The sequence below is a fragment of the Leptinotarsa decemlineata genome, unplaced genomic scaffold, assembly GCF_025532065.1.
Source record: "Leptinotarsa decemlineata unplaced genomic scaffold, Ldec_3_MD MMD2_tig00000882_RagTag_RagTag, whole genome shotgun sequence".
Classification (NCBI taxonomy): Eukaryota; Metazoa; Arthropoda; class Insecta; order Coleoptera; family Chrysomelidae; genus Leptinotarsa; species Leptinotarsa decemlineata.
The window spans coordinates 9,093,303-9,115,770 of NW_027412556.1; the positions used below are offsets into that span (position 1 = coordinate 9,093,303).

Sequence of the window (22,468 nt, forward strand, 5' to 3'; positions counted from 1 at the left end):
TCATCACATGCACATACATATATAAAGTTGTTTCGGATTTCCCATTAAAAGTTTATTCCTAGTGCGTCAGCCAGCATACTTCGCAAAATAAAAGTACCAGGACGAGTTTTCAGTAAAGATACGCCCCTAACATCATGAAGAGACCTTGGAGGAGTGCATAAATACTGATACCTTATATTATTTTCGTGTGTTTCAGTATCAGTCTTCAAAGTTGCATCACGTGAACAAAATTTCACATAAATAAACAATTTGATATTTTAAATCGAATTAACAAACCGGATAACCAGTGTGATAACCAAAAGTTTTGAGCAAAAGGACTCAGAAAATTTTTGAGATGGACTCTGAGCAGTTTCGTGAGTTTGGAAAAGCCGCAGTGGATTATATAGCGGATTATTTCGATACTATCAGAGACAGGTAAGGTTTCAAAAATCATTGAACTTGAAACTGGAAGATTTCTTGATGAAAATATTGATTGTGAGTCATTCTCATCCAATATAATTTTCATCTTGTATTCATGTGACAATATTGAAATTTGAAGACGCTTATTATCAAGTAATTATCAAAATTTTTTTAGCGTTTGCGAAACGCTCATTGTTATTCAACTTTTTTGTATGAATTTTCAATTTCTGAAAGGTTATTTCAGTTCCTGAAACTGAGCATATTTCTCTATGGAGCTTTTTATATTTTTCTGTTAATTTCCAAATTTTGAAAAAAAATTGCAATCTAAAAATATGCATTGTTCTAATCTCAGAACCTTCCTGTTTTTCTCATCAGGCCACTCGAACACAGTGAAAGTAGGGGTTTCAACTTGCCCCAAGCGAGTACGTTGTTGGTTTTTTCTGAAAATTACTTATAATTGTATAAAATTAGACTCGATGACAAGTTGAAATTGATTTCATGTCAAAATATAGACTTCAATAACCGAAGTTTTTCATAAATGTTGTGTATATTTTCCAAGAAGCATTATTGTCGGAGATACAAAGTATTCGAAACGTAAAAATCATTGTTTTTCATTAAATTGGATATTTCATATATGATATATTATTTTTCCTGTGAATAAAACCAAGAATATAGATCTTCAAAATGCAGCTTCCTGTAGCAACTACTTGCAATTCTCACAGTTTAACCTGCTCAAATCCTCAACAAAATGCTAATATAGCAATAAGCGATAGTATACAGATTCAACAGTTTCACCTGTAATTATTGATAACAATTCAATAAGTTATATTAATTCTTTTGAATTCCTAGGATTATATCTTGATGAAAAAGTATCGTGGACAAAACATATTGAAATCATTTGATAAAAGTAGCATCCCTCATTGGTATTCTATTCAAAGTCAGGGACTATATTCCTCTTCAATTTTATGTCTATTTGGGGATCAGCCACTAAATTTCATTCGAGCAGAATTTCTCACCAGTGAGCATTTTGTGAGGTCTGTGAACAGCTGGTGGTCGCTAGGAACCAAATCTGACGAATACGGTGGATGTGGGAACAAATCGAAGTTGTTTCGATTGACTTGTGACACGGTGCGTTGTCTTGACTCACAGTTGATGGTATTCTTGTTTTCATGTTAGCCGATGAATATTACATCACGCACATCCCAAAATACCAAGGCCATACACTTTCCAGACACTTGTTGTGGTTTCGGGCGCTTTGTGCAAGGTTTACCAGTTGCTCTCCACTAAGATGCCGATCGTTTAGATTCCGGAGTGATATGATGGATCCATGTTTCATCCCTTTTCAATTTTGTTCTTTCACTTTGTGGCCGAGCTGCATAAAATATAAAATAACACACAGAGTTTGTCTCATTTTGCAACATGTCACGATTGCAATGATTATTGGTGATTGATAATTGTTTTATTCATCCAGTTGGACACTACTTCTCAGCTATTCAAGAAGAAAAATATGAATATTTTTGTAGAGACGGAAAATGATCCCAGACCCAAGTCAGTGCTACTGAAGTGACACAATGTTAAACGAGGTACGGGTGTCTGATTCTTGAGCGGAATCTGTATGGAATATCTCTGGGTGTGTTGCATAGCAAAAGTTCAGACTTGATTGTTGAAGTTCAACACTTCCAAATTGTATCTAGTGGGAGGTGAGAAATTTGAATACACTCTGCATAAACTTGGGTCATAGAAAAGTCTTCCATGTTCCACCCATCGATAAAAGTCAATTCAGCTTAAATCAACCTTCAGTTATATCAACGGCATGTTAATGAACTGACTTCTTTCTCAGATATGACACATACCTGCGTTTCATAAGATATATTTTATACCTTCAGAGTATTAGAATAAGCCAACTGTATCATTGATTGGTAAGTAAAATTATCACTTGGTTTTACTGTTATAATATCGGATAGATTTAGGAGGGGCGAAGCTGTTTTCAAAGTGAAATTTTGTTGTGCGATATTTTTTGTCTCACGGTTGAGCACAAAACCGTATGAAAGAAGGTCAAGGAATTTTATAAGTAGGTTAGTCCTTCCATTCGAATGTTTGGAGAGGGTTTTTCTTCCAGTTTGTATCTGAAAGTTACTTCTTTGCATGATCAACAGATCTTTGTATAGAGTTAATTTTATTGTAATTCATTGCTTCCTTCCTTTTTTTGGAAGATTCCCACATTTATTTATTTATTGATTGACAATTTAGTTCAGGAATAAAAAACATCCCATTTTTGGGTTCAATTCAAATCATCCTGAATCGTCTGCAGATAAATATTCGTGTCCCATAATCACCTGACTAAATAAGCTAATAACTACTGAACGGTGGTTATGTGAGTTTTCGTTTCAAAACAATGCATAAATTAGGTGAATTCAAATTAACATAATTTCCTCAATTCATTATGTTATTTTGGAGGATGAAGTTGTTTTCTGACCGTGAGTCACTTGTAATTATTGGTATAAATCGATACTTATACAGTTGGAAATCCCCCATTTCACTTGGACTTCCTGATTGACCAACTATCATGAACCTTGCTTTCAATGAATTGTCACCAGTTGTATAAATGTCAAAATCGATTGGTGATCTCGAGAAAAAAAACTAGATAGAATAACTCATGAACCGTAACCTTCAGAAATCGAAACTAATTCAAGCTAGGGATTAACTAGGTATAATTTTAAACGAACGATTCTTAGCATCAATCTGACGGTACGTTAGTATGACGTTTGATTGAATGCGTAGAACGAACTACTCACGCTAACTAATCAGCTACCCTCCAAAAATACGTCACATTCAACAGTACTCACTAAACAAATTCCAGTGGTTCCAAATAGGTGAAAGGGCATATACATATATCCATGAACTCTATCACAAAATAACCGTTGAATGAATTACTCAATGTTTGCCCTTGTACTTAGGTCAATGTACGCAGAATATGATACATTTATCTAAGTTTGTAGCGTGCGTAAAATGAAAATATATTCGAGTCACAACAATAAACAAACCCATTAACAATATAATTGATGAATGTGTATTTCAATAATTATAAGTATCATAACATCATTCAAGTTCAGGCATATGCTTTTCAGCCGAAGTCGATCATAACAATTGAAACATCATTAAACTTTCTGATTGAAACCCATTAGAGGTGATGTATGCATGTGATAGTTGATTGTGAAAAACACCTGAGCGGTACAAACCTTTTTTTGCAATAACGAAAATATCTACAAACGACGAAGAAGTTTCAAAGAGGTTTCTGGTGGAGCGGGTATTTTGAAATAATACCAGGAGAAATGTTTTCTCAAATTTTCGTATGTTCGCCTATTTTTCTATATGTCTGTTTGTACCCAAGTTCATTTGTTTGTATCCATGTTTATTTGTTTGTATGGATCTATGTATCTACTTGTCTGCTTGTCTGATTGTTTGCTCTTCTATTTATAAGCTTGCCTGTATGTCTGCCTGCTTACCAGTTTTTTCATATGCCTGTTTGTTGTTTGTATATATGTATCCATGTTTATTCGTTTCTATCGATCTATGTATCTGTTTGTCTGCTTGTCTATTTGTCTGATTGCCTGCTCTTCTGTTCATCTCCTTGCCTGCATGTCTGTTTGCCTGTTAACTAGTTCTTCAATATGTATATTTATTCGTATATCTGTATACATGCTTGTTTGTCTGTGTGTCTATTTATCTGTTTGTCTGTTCATCTGCCTGCCTGCATGTCTACATGTCTGTTTATCTATTTGCCTGTTCAACTATTTTTCAATATGTTTGTTTGCTTGTGTGTCTATATCTATATTTAACTGTCTGTTTGCCAGTTTGTCTGTTTGCATGTGCGTATTTATCTCAAAAAACGACTCGAGTTGATTTTTTATCAGATACCATAATTACATATTGAGAGTTATGAAACAATCTAAATTGGTTATTTGGACTCTTCAATTTTGTTTGTGTTTTTTGTATTCAAGTTTTTTTTCTGGTCGACATAAAGTTCTAGTATTCATTTCCATTTGCAGTGTAATTTGCTACCTTGATATTCCATCAGGCGAAAAAATTTATACCAGCAACATCACTATTTGAGTTCATATAATATCTCCAAGTCAAAGAAGACTATTATCAGAAAATCAGAAATCGTTACAGACACAAAGTCGCTCAAATCAGTATAGGATTGCACATTTTAGAGCTTATTGAAATGACAACAATTTGACGCATAATAAATCTGAATGGAGCAAAACATCAAATTATAGATTTGGAAATTTCATCTTATACAGGTTGAAAATTGATGATGAACAGTCTTTTCCGTTCTTTGATATCTTCTTGAATTTGTGAGGCAAAACCGAAGTTATCTCTCATCATCTTGGAGACATAATACATTTTACTGATATGTGAATGTGTTGATTTTCCGAAGGAAGATGAAAAATTGAGAAGATACGCTGTACTAGTGTCTGAAATATGAAGAAAGAAACCTTCTGAATCGTTGTAAGGACAGCACAGCAAACATGGATTATAACTCAGGTCACCGGAGCATCATTTGATTTCACTAATAATTCAGCTCATCAAACGTATTCGCTGTTTTAATATAAATTATATCATGACAAGGTTAACACGTATCATCTCAAGAATATGGAAAATACCAGAAAAATTCATATCCCCAAAATTCTCTCGAAACAAGCTGCTTGTAAAGAAAAAGAATTATTTCATCTCCCTCTATGTCTCTAACTCTCTTTGAAAAAAAATGGTCGCGTTTATCACCCATACATTGATCAACTCATACATTTTACATACAATGTAATTACTATTCAACATAACTAAAATGTCAATACTCAAGTGAAACTTCAGCAGAAGTTAGTTTTATTTTCCACATCCCGTATTGCTGCGATTTTGTGGAGAAGACTCAAAGTAATGACTATGTTAAACTTGAAATGTGTCTTACTAAAGGCCAAGCAAACTACTACGCAATGAAATCAAGTTTTTAAACACCAGCACAGAACAGCATGGATTATTTGTGGTTCTTTTTCAATTATCTGCCATTCAAAGTAATAATAATCACCCATATCGGGAGTTCTTGTTTCATCGTATTCTCAGGAAAAGCATAACTGAGAAGAACTGTAAACGGAAAAATCATGGATGCAGAAAATAATGTACCCAGATATATATTTTTTAACATTCTATAGTATTACTTACTTCATTAGAAACTATTGAAGTCGAGAGAGAGAGAGATAGAAAAAAGGCCAGAGGCAGGGGAATATGCATCTTTGAGAAACATGGATGCATTGTTTTTTTTTGTGGATGATTCAATTTTATAATTTCAGCTTCATGATTCATTTATAATAAAATAAAAGAAAACATTTTTGTGGGGAAAGAAATAATTTTTATGCACAGTGTTTGATGTGGATGTACAAGAACATATTCAAATATGATATTGAGGCAATAAAACCAAAGATATTTCCTAATAATATCTGCGAGTTAGAGAAAAAAAATTGATGGATGTGCACAATTCCTCACACTTTGAAATTTATAAGTGGAATTAAAAATTCATTGATTTTGCCATCATAGTCAGTACAAGGTCGTATTTTTTTATGTGAAACGTTGAAATTAATATCTTCGTTCATGAAGCTGGAGATGAAACTATGATGCTGATAATGAGAACAAGTACCAGATTACAGACCAGAAAATTTTGAGCCTAAAAATATCTGATTCTCTAAAACGTAACTATCTACTTCAGATGAATGGAGGTCAACTCAAGCTCCCAGGTAATCGTTATATCTCAGAAAAACTACTCGACGGCATCAAAAACGACCAATATAAAATATCGTATTTTCAAATTGTAATATAATATTTAAAAGGTTGTAAACATTTCTAGATACAAAAGAATATGTTCTTTATGTTCAAACACAAAAAATATGAGTTGAGCAATGTACCCCGCAAGTTGTCGTCGATGGATATCTTTCGAATACTTTCACCATCAACGCTGGTGTCCTCCAACTCTCATTTTATTGTATATCACACAGAAAATGAATGTGAATTTGATGAGAAAGTTAACCAACTTCATAACAAATTCAGTAACTGGTGTGTCTCTAACCGATTAATACTTAACCACAACAAAACCATTCTTATGCAATACTCTATAAAAAACAATAGTATGGTCCCGGAAATAAGTATACGTAACTGGACATTTATTACATCAGAATTTACGAAGTGTTTAGGTACGTTCTTAGACTCCAATCTATCCTTCAGAGATTGTATCAATAATATCAACAAAAAAGTAAATAGTGGGTATTATGCCATTCTGAAAATGAAGAACATCTTTAATAAGCTTCAACTTATCAATATTTACTATGCCCTCATATATCTCCATATCTGTTCTGTTTAAAATCTGTTTTTTCGTTAATCAGCTGTCGCCCCCATTCGAACGACAACTCTCAAAAGTTGAGAAACTTGTGCGAGCTAAGTACTAACGAGGTCTTACCTTTTAACGTGTGATTCCTAACACGGTTGCAGAATCATTCCAGCTTCAACCAGATAAATTCTCTCGAGAAAAATATCTGGTCGAGGCGGGAATCGAACCCATGGTCTCCCTATCGTGAGTCGGGCGCACTACCACCGCGGCCAATTCCACAACCACAATCCTATAATATAGGACTCTACTTTATTGAAAACAATATCCTCACTGTGCCATATATATACATCATGAAATCTTTATTGGCAATTAAATTACAACTCTCTAACCTCCCGACAAGTGGTGATAATCACAACTATAATATGAGATACGGTACTCGCTTGCAGATACCACAACATAGAACAACCCTGTTCGAAAATGCCCCTTCCTTTACAGGGGTCAAACTAAACAATAAGCTGTCTGATGATATTGCGAGTGAGAGGAATTACAGAATATTCAAAAACAAATTGATAAAGAAAGTTTTTGGCTTTCTATTACTCCATCTGATACAAAAAAAAGGGATGAGAGAATCTTTCAAAGAAAGGAAGGTGTATACCAGTGAGGGTGACAGTGTTCCATGTGAGTGCAATTTATTACCATTCATTCAAAGTAGAACTCATGTGAGTGATATCTGATTCTTATTCCACAACAAATGTTTGAAATACAAACTGAGTAGAGAAAAGTATCTTCTGTATAATTCAGTGTTCATATAGAAGTATTTGTTTCGGAATAATTTTTTTCTTTCGTGTAATTCAATGTTTATATGAAAGTAGCTGTTTCAAGAGGACTTTCTTTCAGTTTGTGTCTGAAAGTTACTTCTTTGCATGATCTACACATCCATGTATAGAGTTACTTATTTTCAAATTGATTACTTCCTTACTTTCTTTGGAAGATTCTCTCATCCCTTTTTTTTTATCAGATGGAGTAGTAGAAAGCCAAAAACTTTCTTTCTCAAAAATTAATCACTCCTAAAATTATAACCCCTTCAATTCAAATTGAGAAAGCTTCTAATCAGTTAATGGTACTATAAAGTAGATACATTTTTTATTGAGTGACTATGGTGCCTGAATGCATTTTAAATGTATTTTAAATATGTATTATACTCTTAGGTAATGACCGGTGATAATTATCAGAATATTACTTTATAAATTTTACTAATATTCAAGATTTTATATATACATGTACTGTGTTTTTTTGACTGTTTCAATATCATTTGAATAGTGATCTGACTGGAATAAATATTATTATTATCATCGACTTATCGGAAAAAACGAAGGGCCAATATAGTGATTTGCTGACGACAGCACATTTCCAGGACATCGGCTGCGGATACACATCTTCACCGGCAGCAGGAGGTTGCATATCTCAATGAGGACCTAGAAGTGATTTCAAATTGGGGTGGAAGTAACCAGGTTCAATTCAACGCCACAAAAACCCAGGTATCAGTGTTCTCCAAAGTGATAAATGTCTCCGAACCGGATATAATGATATCAGGTCAGACAATTCCACTATCTGCTTCAATAAGTTTGTTGGTGGTTAAAATGGACACCAATATGTCTTGGCACAATCATGTCGCTGGAATTGCGAAGGCCGTTTCACAAAAGCATGGAACACTGTTCCAAACCAGAAAACTGTACACACTTCAGCAACTTTTGATATTGTATGAAGCTCAGCTCAGACCTTCTTTGGAGTATTGTTTCCATGTATGGAGCTCCGTCTGATTGAAGACGCGAACATCACTTGCAACCTTCATAGTCTGGAAGATCAGATTTGCCACATTTGATTCCACCAAGAGCGGTGCATATCAAAAATATGCCATGGACTATGGCTGCTCATCGTTTTGAGGTTCAACTCAGTACACTTTGAACTTCACTGTTTAAGAACTCTTAAACAGATTAAACAGACACCGCGCCTCAAGGACTTTTCTGTAGCGCTTGTGTTCTGCCCTTAAAAAATAACATCTAGTTTCTCAGAGAATTTGCGAATCGTATATTGAAAAAATGACATATTTCATTGATTTTATCAATAATTCCAATGAGATTATGGAATAAGACATTCCAAAACCGTTCGAAAATGGTTAGGCATTTCTCACTTTCAAGTTATTGATTATCATAATTTGAATTAGAATGAATAAACAATTGATTTTGCGGAACTTTGAGAAATGGAAATAGAAACTGTGTGATTGATTCTGCCTGAAAACCTATTGACCAATATCCTGGAAAATGATGAAGACGAAAATTTTGAAATGTTATACGAATCTGTGTGCGAGAAAAACACAACAGAGGAAATCAGACATCAGATTCATCAATACAATGCACTGTGCCACAAGTCAATCAAAATAATGAGAAAACTAAATGAATTGAACTTCGAATTGCTCCTACATCCACCGTATTCGCCAGATTTGGTGTCTAGCGACTAATGGCTGTTCGCAGACCTCAAAAAAATGTTCACCGGTGAGAAATGAAGAGGTTACTGTTGAAACTGAGGCCTATTTTGAGGCAAAAGATAAATCGTTCTACAAAAGTGGTATTGAAATATCAAAACGGTGCTGGAATGATTGTGTTATTATTGATAGAGATTACGTTGATGTATGAAGTCAATTTTGAACAAAAAAAGGTGTTTTCACTCTTAGGCCCACGACTTTTCAGCCCATGTTTTATATCCAGTATTCTACCAACTACTACAAAACGACGTATATTATTTTGATATGTGAATATTTGAGTTTCAAACTCATTCCGTTATTGAGTGTCGAACTATTGAGAAGTATCAATATGTAATTTTCACAGCGTTTTTCAAAAATGTTGTCTCGCTGAAATACTAAAACAGATAGTGAATGAAATCAAAATGCCATTAACATATTTAATAAATCGATGCATGGATACGGGATGGTTTCCAAAAATTCTCAAAACAGGACCATTGCATAAAAGCGGGGATAAAACAGAAATGATAAATTACAGACCACTTTCTCTGATCTCAAATGTAGCAAAAATAATAGAAAATATACTGAAAAAAAGGATATTGAATTTTTTTAATAAATATGGAGTCATTTCGAATAGACAGCATGGCTTCAAGGAAGGTAAATCGACGGAAGATGCAATGCTTGCTTCAACTTTTTACATTTGTGATGCACTGGATAGAAAAAATTCACAAATATACATAGATTTGTCGATTTATCCAAAGCATTCGATACTATATGTCACCAGAAACTCTTTAAAAAAATGTCGTCCTATGGACTAAGAGTAAAAGCATATAATATACTGAAACTGGAAGGGAGCAACGAGTAAGTATTGATGGATTAGTAGGTGAGACTAGGACTGTTTTCTATGGAGACTCACAGGGAACAGCACTAGGGACATTATTATTTACAATTTACATAAACGACCTATTCGAAATAAAAACTAAAGGTAACATATTAAGTTTCGCCGGAAACACGGCTATTCTATGTGAATCCAATACATAGCAATAATCGAAAACGCTGGTGGAGAATAATTTCCTGGAAATGGTTCAGATATAATAAGCTGACGATGAATTTTAATGAAACAAAATACTTGCCGTTTTCCTCTTATATCAGCGGCTTATCGAATATGGGTCCGTTGAAAATAGGAGAGAGCTACAAAATCCCAGAAGACACACCTATAAAATATCTTGGGATCGTAATAGATCGCCATCTACGATGGGACCTGCAAATTAAAAATGTTGTAGGGAAGGTAAGGGGATTATTGCATAAATTCAAATATCTGAGAGACTTTCTTGATAATTTAAGAACATTATACCATGCAGCAGAGTCTCAGTTGCAGTACGGAATAATTTGATGGGGAGGGGTGACTGATACTCATGTAGAAAGTCTAAATATAGTGAAAAAATATATACTTAAAATAATGTATCGAAAAATAACTACTTACCCTAGTGGTAACTTTTATAAAGAATCTGGTATTCTCGACGTGAGACAACTCTATTGCTTGAGTATTTTGAAACATTTTAAGAAAGGTTCCATAACTTTACGGCCTATGAACCATTGCCAGTATACTAGGAATAAAAATGTATATTATCCTCGCTGCGAAAAATATATAGGACAACGCAACGCATATTACCTTGGATCTCATTTTTATGACATTCTAACGATACCTATAAAAGACACTAAAAATTAAAATAATTTCAAGAAAAAAGCCAAAATGTGGATATTGAAAGGAAATAGATTTTTTTTTAAATTTTATAAATCAGGTATAATTCTGACATTCATCAATGTGCACAACTAGATGTAATCGAATTATTCATACATTTTTATGAACCTTGAATTTTATACAATATCGCCCTTAAATCTTGTAAACCTATACTTCTTTAACCTAATTTCAATCAGGCACACATGATTAGATGATAATATTTGATCGAAAGGTACTATAACACCATCATTCGACAAATAATCAGTGTTTGAGGAAAGTTTTTCGTATAATATATCGACCACTTTCAATACTATTCCAAATGATTTTAAGAATATGAAACTTTCCTACTTTCGAAAACATTTATTTGAATATATGAAATCCTCTATATTGAGTAAGCGGTTATTTGAATCAGCACATATATATGTGGTTTAACTCAATTTTGATTAGTTGTGTCTGCGATCTTTTGGTCTGCTTGTCCAAAGGTTGAGTGGAAGACCATCTTTATGCACTCCAGGTGCTCAAGATGAACTCCGCCTTTTCAGTTTGCATAGAAAATGTTGTAGGGCATTTGATAGATCTTATCCTCTTTGTAATTTTGTGGTCTATTGAATAAAGAATATTACTATAATTATTATAATTTCTTCGCGACATAACAATTTTTCAGTGACTCCACACTGATTTAAACTTTACGAGCTTTGCTTGATACTTTCTACAAGTCATGCAAAACTATTTTTCACTTCACCGGTTGAAAAATATATTTCACTTTGATCTCTTTCGAACGTGGAAGATCTGAAGTAGATATTTTTCTGCAGGCCAGTTCTTCACTCAGTCCAACCAGGATACTTAGAGGAGCTCTTACCCAAAGAAGTACCTAGAACGGGAGAGACCTGGCAAACTGTTCTTCGAGATGTCGACAAACTAATTCAACCAGGAATAACTCACTGGCATCATCCCAATTTCCATGGGTATTTTGCCGCAGCCAACTCGTTTCCAGCCATAGTTGGTGAAATGATGAGTGCAGGATTCACGTCAATCGGTGTAAACTGGGTGAGTTTCTAATTTAAGAAGAATACAAAATAATCAGATAATATAATAGTGAAATAGTAGCTTAGAAATATAATAAACAGTGGGAAAGAAAGTTTTTAGCCTTCTACTTCTCCATCTTGATACAAAAAATGTGGCAGTCTTTCAAAGAAAGGGAGGAATCATTATCAAAAATTACCTCTATACATTTTTTGTATCAAGATGGAGAGGTAGAAGGCCAAAAACTTTCCCAAAAATTGATCTCTCCTAAAAATATACCCTTCCAATTCCAACAAAATTCCTATGGATGGGATTTAGTCAAATGAGCGAATGAATGTTATTTATGTACTGTCATCGATGACATGGGTGGATTCAACTCATTCCGTGACTAAAAGTCGTAATTTCATGAACTAATTGAGTGTTTTCCGTATTTGCATTTGAAAAGCCGATGAGGCAAGTGCTTTACGGCTGAATATCGGATGTCTAGCAGTGAAGATAACAGTGTTCCATGTGAATTTCCACATATAGTCAGTGGAAATACTTGAAGACTGGCTATAAATCAAATCATCTGAAGGAACAATTCGTTCAGGCCAGTCTCAACTCCCTACACTGTAGGTTAATAGACTGACACCTTTTATCTAAAGGACTGGCCTGAAGGAATTGTTCCTTTAAATGATTTGATTTACAGCCAGTCTTCAAGTATGCTCACTGACCATATATGGAAAGTTTTCTTTTCTCATACGAGGAATTGGGCAAATTTCGAATATTCCGTCAGTTACCTCGTTCACAGGCAGATGGGGAGATGACAAACCTATTGTTTGTTGTTTTCTTCCGTGTAATTCAATATTTATATGAAAATACCTGTTTCGGGAGGGCTTTTTCTTCCAGGTTTTAGTTGAAAGGCACTTCTTGGTATGACATACATATCTGTTGAAATCGATGCCCTCCTTCCTTTGAAAAATCCCCACATTTTTATATCGAGATAGAGAAGTAGAAGGCCAAAAATTCTCAAAAATTATACCCCTTCAATCTGAATAATACACACTGAGATGATACTGATGTCTAACTCCATAATACGTTACTGCATAATAGCATGGAGTGGTACCTTCAAGGTATCAGTAGTTAACTTGAGAGTGATTCAAAGTTCATTGATAAGAATTATAACCTTTCCAATACGTTCTAAACCATCAATAACAGCATGGGAGCTGACGCCCAGTTCTACAGTTCTACTGTAGGTCGACAACTTCGAGGCTCATTTTTCGGCCTGATTGCTGATTATCGTTCGTATATGGACAGCATCAGTTGAATCAAACCATCAAATTAGTAAACTCTCCCAACTGCCGACTCGTCTTCCAGAACTGAGTAACTTTTGGTGATAACAGAGACCAGACACGTTGCATCCATGGTCCAATACATACATATAGTGATCGTTATTTCGTTCTGGTACAAATAGAGTACCACTGATGTGATTAATAGCATGAAAAATGAATTGAATCATTCTTCCAACATTTTCCTACCATAGTACATTTACTTAGGGACAGAAAGCGATTGTACAGTAATGTGACGCCTGAAGATGCTATTGTATAGAGTAACACGTGAAAATATTTTCAACAATCCATTTCAAAATATCAAAATTTCCATTAATCAAATCTTTATTTTCGGTTTCAGATGGCTAGCCCAGCCTATACCGAACTGGAGATGGTTATGATGGATTGGCTTGCTAAACTGTTGAACTTACCCGAAATATTTCTCAATTCTTCGAATGGACCAGGTGGGGGAGTCCTTCAAGTAAGTCTAAACCTTACAATTCATATCGGAATTGAATGTAACACGTAACTTGTTAGTACTTTTTACTGCTTGAGTATAACCTGACTTGTTTATTTCTTCCGTGTCTGTGAAAAAGGCATTGGTGCATTGTCACGATTTTTCAAGGACAGAACAGTGATCTCGTGATTTTGATGTGTACCGCTCTTGGTGGAATCAAGTGTGCCAAGTCACTTGAATACTTTCCGTGAAAGTATCTATAAAAGAGAGACAAATCTCCAACCTTTTTTCGATATTCCAGACTATCAAGGTTGCAAGTAACGTTCGCGTCTCCAATCATGCGGATGGCTCTTTTCTGAATGGAATCCAGCAATTTCAAGGTATGTTTGGGGACATAGCTCTATACATAAGAACAATACTCCAAAGAAGGCCCAATCTGGGCTTTATAATGCATCAACAGTTGCTGAGGTGCGTACAGTTTTCTAGTTCGGAACAGTGTTCCAAGCTTTTGAGAAGCAGCATTTGCAATTCCAGCAACATGACTGTGCCAAGATACATTGGTGTTTATTTAACTCTCAACAACCGATGCCTGGGTTTCTGTGGCATTGAATTGAACCTGGTTTGTTTCACTCCAATTCGAAATCACTCCTAAATCCTCATTAAATAGGCAACCTCCTGCTGCCGGTGAAGATGTGCTTCCGCAGTCCATGTCCTGGAATCCAAATGGAATGACAAGACAAATGTGCTCTCGCCAGCAAAGCAATATATTGGATTCTTATTTTTTTCCAATAAAAAGTGAGTAGTAGACAATATGGATCAATGGGAAACACCAGCGTTGATGGCAAAAGTACTTTAGAGATTTTTATATTTTTCTGAACAAAAATAGGTTATCACCTTTGATCCAGTATCTCACATAAAACATTTTCATGTTTTCTGTTGCCTCCTGTGAATATATCTGTTTCAATCTGATATCCCAGATCGCAAACCTATGTTAAATTTTAAGGGAGTCATTTGAACCCTCTCAAAAATGCATAATTTTTGTAGTATACCCGAATATCTTGCAAGAGTGGATAATGACTGGAATCTGTTCCAGAAGAAAGAGTCGGACAGGAAAATAGAAAACATATTCATATTGTGAACCACTTGTGGAGGTACAGCTTTCACGGAATTAGGTTTCAATGTAAAAAATTACAATTCATCTGGTAAGCCGTATAAATTGATTGATGTAAGAGGTGATGAATGTTAAATCAAAGAATAAATGACCTTGAACCCTAAATCTACGTATTGATCTCACGATCGATAAACCCACTAATTTATACGACATGACAAAATGAATGACCCGTTTTTCTTATTGAAACTAATTTCAGCAAAGTTGTACAGGAATTCATCACCTCCGCATATAAAAGTCACTTCCAGATCTGCGTACTAATCCGTATGTTATGATAAGAAAAAGTCAAGGTATGAGGCCATTTATATGCTGATGATCTGAACATATTTTTCATCAGACATCAAAATTCCAAACATAGTTATTTTGAATGTGATACTTACCCTGGTGTTAATTATGTCTCGATGCATCGTGCTCACATTTGAAATGTCTGAGTTGTTTACTATAATGAACTTACATTATTGTCAGTGCTCCTTAGGTTAAAAAACTGTTTTCTTGGTGTTTATCTGGCAGGTTCTCCTCAGCTCTTTCTCATCCCTGATTGGTATCGGTTCCGGACTATACTGTGAATCAATGGTGACTTCCTTGGGTCTGTCAAATGCTTTATACAAAGTATATTGAATCATTTCCAGATTATTGCCTTAAAGTCTTCTAAATTCCACTATGAATAATTTCTTCCAGGAGCTGTTCTGAAGACATGCTTGTTTGTCTTGTGAATCAAAAGTTTTTTATATGAAAACAATATAAGGCTTTCCCATACTGCTCGTATAGGTAGCCGTTGCTATCTTATAGGTTACCTTGTACCACTCTCATTACGATTGAGATAATTAACTTGTGAAAACTCGTCTTTCTGTTTATATCATAATAGATTTGTTTCAAAGAAAAAAGTTAGCCTGGTAGCCTGGAGGCTCTATTCGCGTTATTTGGCCAAGGATCAGTCATCGTTTAGCATAGGTCGCATAACACCAATAGATTCAGCTTTCTCTTACAAGAGGACATCTAAATTGGTTGAAAATTACCAAAAAAGACTCTCCTCAATAGGAATACCTAACAAATTATCTCTGGTCAGGATTCCTGGCCATACTGGCCTGGAAGGCAATGAGGCTGCTGAATCCCGTGCAAAAGAGGGTGCTGCAAGTAGCTTCATCGGAACAGAATTTGTCTTTGGTATCGCTCTATGCTTTGCCAAACAAACATTGATCACCTGGATAGCAACAAGATTCATTGACTTCTTGCAAAATCTTCCAGGATTGGCTCACGTCACAGCGTTATTTCACTCTTCGAAGCTTGAAACCAAACAGTTTTTAGATAGTAGAGATGAACTATGATGTCTAACAAGCCTTCTCACAGGTCATATGCAGAGACTCGAACTGTCTGCAGGATTTGCGAGATTGTCAGAGCTGCACTCTTACCACCTGACGTGAAAGATCTCTTACCAAATAAACTAATTGATTTCGTTCAGTACTTAGGTTTAGTTTATCGAGTGTGAATAGGTCTGACCCACAATAAACCATCGTGGGTTACAGTGGAGGGTCGAATAAATCCACTCACTTTTGACCTTTCCTAAACTAATATACTAGAGAATTGATTCTGATCCTAGAACACCAGAGAAGTTACGTTATTATCATTATCTCTAAGAAACCCATCAGTGATTTTCGAGGCAATGTAGAATAAAAATGCTGGGTTAACGAGTGTGCAGTCTATTTGAAGATCGGTAGAACCTTCCATCTAGTCATAATGGATGAACTGGGGCTTTGGCAGTAGTTTGGGTTGAATAAGGATATACAGGGTGTAACTGAATAAGTGTAAAACATTTAAGGAGGTGATTCCTCATCGAAAAAAAGATAGGATCTTTCATATAAAGAAACTTTATGTACCCCCTTAAAGGGGGTACATAAAATTTGTATAACAATTTTTTTCACAAGCACTGAAAAAGTTACAATATTGAAATTGACCTGACGTTTTCTACTACCAAAAAGACACTTAGCCAGTAATTTATAGGGTTTACCCCATGGTTGTAAGGGGTGGAAAACGCAACCCCTAAAATTTATTTCCGATGTTACTTTCTGTCTTATTATTTGTTTACCATTAAAAAACTTATTTCCGATAGCCTGTTTCATTCTAAACAAAAAATGTCTCTTGGGTTTTTTGCCCAGAATAAACCAGTTCGCAGCAAAAAATTATTTTACGAACAACTCAAGAGATACATCGTCATAAATGCGAACTGGATTTATTGTTATTTTGTAGTTAGTACCTACATTAAACGATTAAAGGGTAATGAACAAAACTAATTTATTAATAACAAAACACACAACATGTAGAAATCATAGTAAATGTTCAATATGTCTACCTTCAGACATTACGCATGCGTCTAGACTTCAGCGTATTGAGCCACGTATTCGCTCAAATATTGCTGGAGTCTCTCTGATTACCCTGCACGCATCGATGATGCGGTTTCTTAAGTCCTCTACATCGCGAACAGGTGTACGATGAACCAAATGCTGTAAATGGCCCCAAATATAGAAATCGCGAGGATTGAGATCCGGGGATCGAGCGGGCCAGTTCTGTGGTCCTCCTCGACCTATCTACTGATTTGCATATGTTTCAGTTAAAAGCTGACGTGCTACTTGACTAAAATGGGCTGGAACCCCATCATGCATGAAAACATATCCCTTCTGACGCCCAAAGGAACTTCCTCCGGCAATCTTTCTAGTACTGGTAGTAGGTTGATCTTCAATCAAATCAAGTACTGCTTCCTCAAGCTGTGGTGTTCATACTTCTCGATGGCGACCACAATCATACGTTCTTTTGTCGAATGAACCATAGTCTCGTAATCGTTGATGAAGTCGAGCAAATATTCTATGTGAAGGATGCTACCGTTGAGGATACATTTCAGCATATCTTCTAGAAACTTCTAACCCATTTCCCTGCGACATACCGTAAACGTAATGCATATCTGCCATTTCCTCATTTGTGTATGCCATTTTAATAAAAGGGGAATTATTAAAGTAACAAATTAAGAACAGAACAACAACACACAATTAGTATTAATTCAATTTCGTAAATTCACAAACTGACAGCGTCATACCAATTTAATTGTCACTATCATTAACAGCGACCTACTAGATAGATTAGTTTCGTATTTTCGCATTTATGACGATGTATTTCTGTAGTTGTTCGTAAAATAATTTTTTGCTGCGAACTGGTTTATTTTGGGCAAAAAACCCAAGAGACATTTTTTGTTTGAAATGAAACAAGCTATCGGAAATGAATCTTTGAATGGTAAATAAATAATAAGGCAAAAAGTTACATTGGAAACAAATATTAGGGGTTGCGTTTTCCACCCCTTACAACCATGGGGTAAACCAAATAAATTTCTGGCTAAGTTTCTTTTTGGTAGTAGAAAACGTCAGGTTAATTTCAATATTGTAACTTTCTCAGTGCTTGTGAAAAAAATTGTTACACAAATTTTATGTACCCCCTTTAAGGGGCTGTACCTTAACAAGGGATGCTCCGATGAATTTTTTTTATATGAAAGATCCTATCTTTTTTTCGATGAGAAATCACCTCCTCAAATGTTTTACACTTATTCAGTTACACCCTGTATAAAACTCCACTTTCCTGATACAATTTGAATTTTTCCTTCTGCCCGTGTATAATATTTTATAATATATTTCATTGCTGTGACCGAAAGTATCAACAGGGTTCATTCACAACTAACTACTTATGAAGTGTGGTACTTCTGGGAGGTAACCAATAATTGACGGTAGGTTTCAACGAAAGTGAATATTCAAAGATATTTTTGTTACAGGGATCAGCCAGTGAAACAACTCTGCTATGCTTGTTGACATCCAGGGAAAGGAAAATTCAAGAACTTCAAACTGAAAATCCAGACCTCAAAGTGGAGGACATATTGGGTAAATTGGTGGCTTACTCATCTGATCAATCTAACTCTTCTATAGAACGATCAGGTCTCCTTGGAGCAATGCCAATGCGGCTTCTTCCATCAGATTCCACCGGAAAGCTACGTGGATCAACGCTTCTTGAAGCTATCAAAGCCGACAAAGAGAAAGGACTGATCCCGTGTTATGTTGTTGCCTGTCTCGGAACAACGCCAACATGTTCTTTCGACGATCTGAGTGAATTGGGGCCAATTTGCGAGGAAGAGAAAGTGTGGTTGCATGTAGATGCTGCTTATGCTGGTGCTGCCTTCGCATGCCCTGAATATCGACACCTCATGAAGGGTGTGGAATTCGTGGACTCCTTCAATTTCAATCCTCACAAATGGATGTTAGTGAATTACGACTGTTCAGCGATGTGGCTCAAAGACGCGAGGTGTTTGATAGACTCGTTCAACGTTGACAGAATTTATCTCAAACACAATAAACTACCAGACATTCCTGAATACCGACACTGGCAAATCCCCTTGGGAAGGAGACTGAGGGCTATGAAGCTGTGGTTTGTATTGAGAATCTATGGAGTTGAAGGAATTCAGAAGTACATACGAGGACATATCTCCCAAGCAAAATATTTTGAAAAGTTAGTGCGAAGTGATAGTAGATTTGAAGTTGTTACATCTATTCTGGGATTGGTTTGTTTCCGACTGCAAGATGACTCCTCTACTCAAAAATTATTGGATAAATTGGTGGAGAGAGGCAAATTATTTTTAATTGCCGCAACTTTCGATAAGAAGCGAGTGATAAGGTTTGCTGTCTGCAGTAGGTATTCGGAGAAAAGAGATATGGATTTTGCCTGGAACGAAATATTATTGGTAGCCGATTCGGTTGTACCTAAAAGGAAGAGGAAGTTCAACCACTCACATTATTTGCTTGAGGAAAACATATGTTTTTCCGATAGTTTGAAAATCAAGAGGAAAATGCTGTGTGAACCTCTACCTTTTACCAAAGATTTGTGATTTTTATTTATAGGAACTCTAGCCCAGGTGTTTTGTAAGATATTTATGTAAGTTCAGATGGAACTGTAGGTGACAATTTTATCAGTGTTTTAAGAATGTCGATGATGGAACCGTTTCTGCAAACGAAACAATGGTTGATCAAAATTACGACATTTGAAAGTGAGTAGCGATGAATTAATTTTCAAGAAAAAACTTTTTTTTTGACGAAGTCGAATTTGATTAAAATTTGATAAAACTGAGAAGCGGAATGGTTCCAACACCAAACAGTATTTATTTTTTCTTAGGCTGCCAAAACGACGCAAATAATATAGAGACAATATACTCTATTCAGAGTTGAAGTAATTGTATTTATTTTATCATTTTCACTATTTATTCTTCTCTCAGAGCAGCGTATATGTCTTCAGAGAAAAAAGAACAGAATCCAATTCGATTTATCCGCTATGGTGGAAAATTGAAGAAAACACTTCTGCTGCAATAAATATTCGATGATCATGAAAATAAACAGTATAAGATATTTTTTGATAGTATGAAATCGAAAGAATATTCAACATTGATGAAACAATCAAAAGTATTTCGATTTCATATTTCAGAAATTTATTAAACGAGAGTATTGATCATGGAAGTTACTAAGCTATGCGTCAGTAGCATTTCGAATGTTGATTAACTTGATTAACTTGTAAGATAATATAATGTATTTGAGCTTTTTTTAGTATTTCAGTGGATGAGATTATTTATTGATTATTTAATACATATATGTAATATAAGAACAATTTTTTATTTTCCTTTTTTGTCAGATTTTAAATTTCGCATCTTTGAAATATAAAAATCAATGCAGTTTTGGAAATCTGGAGCAGAATAAAAAATTCTTGGTATAAAAAATACAGGTATTTTCCATATTTAGGAATGATTCAAAAACTATCTTCCTCTTTCTATTGCATTTTCAACAGCTGATATGAGGATCACCAGAAATCCCAAATTGAAAATAATTTTTCATAATATCTTTTTTTTCTGATTGATTCGGCCGTTACTTGCATTTGAAACTGATTTCCCACATTTGAATCAATACTCACAAGTTAATCCCATGAGTATTGAATCCTCACAATGTGGAGGATTTCTCAAACATTGGTGACACTGTCTACAATTGGGTTCACATTAATTCACTGATGAAATGTTTCATTTCAATCAATATTCTGAATATATTTATGAATCTTCCATTTTATAATCATGGAGGAATGGACTCCCACTGGTTTTGATTAAAGGAAGTTTGAATAATAATATCAGATTCAAAAACACATATAGAGATAATTTTCTGATTGATTCAGCCATTACTTGATCAAGATCTATAGTTTTTTGAGGAAACGAGATATTAAAATTGCATATAGAACAAATAAAACGTTGGGAAAGTTAGTTAAAACTGATGAAGACAAAACATCCAAATTCGAGAAATCAGGAGTATATAAATTAAAGTGTGGTAGGTGCCCTAAGGTATATGTTGGTCAAACTGGCAGGACATTTAGGAATCGAATCCAGGAACATCATATGAGCTATGTGAATAAGAAAACAAATTCGACATATTCAAATCATCTTCTAGAAGAAAATTATATCTCTAATAATGAAGAGTTCGAAATTATGCACATAGAAAATGAAGGTTCAAAACTGAATCATTTGGAAGCAATGGAAATCAATAAACTTAAAAATTCAAACATTCTAATGAATGACCAACTAGATTTGAATAGATCACCATTATTGAACTTGTTTTCTCAAAAACCGAAAAAGAATTATTGATGTAGATGTGGGGTAATATGTTTCAGGTGATCATAATTGAACAGGTACCTAAGGTAGAGGTTTAGGTGATTTTTTGGAGGTAGTCTTAATTATGGTTAGCTGTAGTATATAAATATTAATGTAAGAACAACTTGAAGTATAAATCACTTAAAAAAGTTACTGTGCCAGCGAAACATGTTGTGATATAGTTTTCAAATACAGTTTGTGGAGATCAAATAGTGAGGTGTAGTTTTTGAAAAAAAAAATTGAGATAACTTGTAATTGTTGTTGCTGTTATTAGTCATGAAAACCTGCTGTTGTATAGGCAATATTTATCTTCACGACCATCCTACACTCCATATAACACATTATTCGTGAATCACCAAATGTTCGATTCAGTATGTTAGTATCCACAGTTTTGGGAACCTCGAATCGAAAATCGCAGAATTTTTCAATTCACCTGAAAATTACACAGGCATTCGTCGAACTTCTGCGACGTTATTTGCTGATAATGGTGGAAACATCACAAATTTGGAAAGACACGGTGGCTGAAAGTCTACATATGTGACTGAAGGATACATGGGAAATTCACTTTCAAACAAAATTAAAATTGACTAGATCGTTCAAAGATCATCGAATGAAAACAGTCAATGCAGAACGGAAACTTAACAATACAAATACCAATATGAATAAGAATTACCATATGAGAAGAGAGGCAAGCCTAATATAAACATAATTAATGTACTTTATCTGAATATAATACATAAAAATCAAAATAAATTAGTCTATTATAACCAAATAACAGA

At 34.8% G+C, this 22,468-nt stretch overlaps 1 protein-coding gene across 1 annotated transcript; it reads left to right on the forward strand.

The window, feature by feature from the left end:
• The first annotated feature begins 37 nt into the window (after positions 1-37).
• LOC111507383 (3,4-dihydroxyphenylacetaldehyde synthase 2) lies at positions 38-20,662 on the forward strand. Its single transcript, XM_023162683.2, has 4 exons — positions 38-414; positions 11,844-12,078; positions 13,723-13,842; positions 18,795-20,662. Exons 1-4 carry the CDS (start codon positions 335-337, stop codon positions 19,896-19,898), a joined length of 1,539 nt encoding a protein of 512 aa, XP_023018451.1. The 5' UTR covers positions 38-334; the 3' UTR covers positions 19,899-20,662.
• The last annotated feature ends 1,806 nt before the right edge of the window (positions 20,663-22,468 follow it).

What these genes read in the sequence shown, in the direction of transcription:
- LOC111507383 (XM_023162683.2), top strand. Translation starts at nt 335, where the DNA reads ATGGACTCTGAGCAGTTTCGTGAGTTTGGAAAAGCCGCAGTGGATTAT. An exon ending in CGTCAATCGGTGTAAACTGG is followed by an intron (nt 12,079 to 13,722) that starts GTGAGTTTCTAA and finishes TTTCGGTTTCAG; the next exon opens with ATGGCTAGCCCAGCCTATAC. An exon ending in CAGGTGGGGGAGTCCTTCAA is followed by an intron (nt 13,843 to 18,794) that starts GTAAGTCTAAAC and finishes TTTTTGTTACAG; the next exon opens with GGATCAGCCAGTGAAACAAC.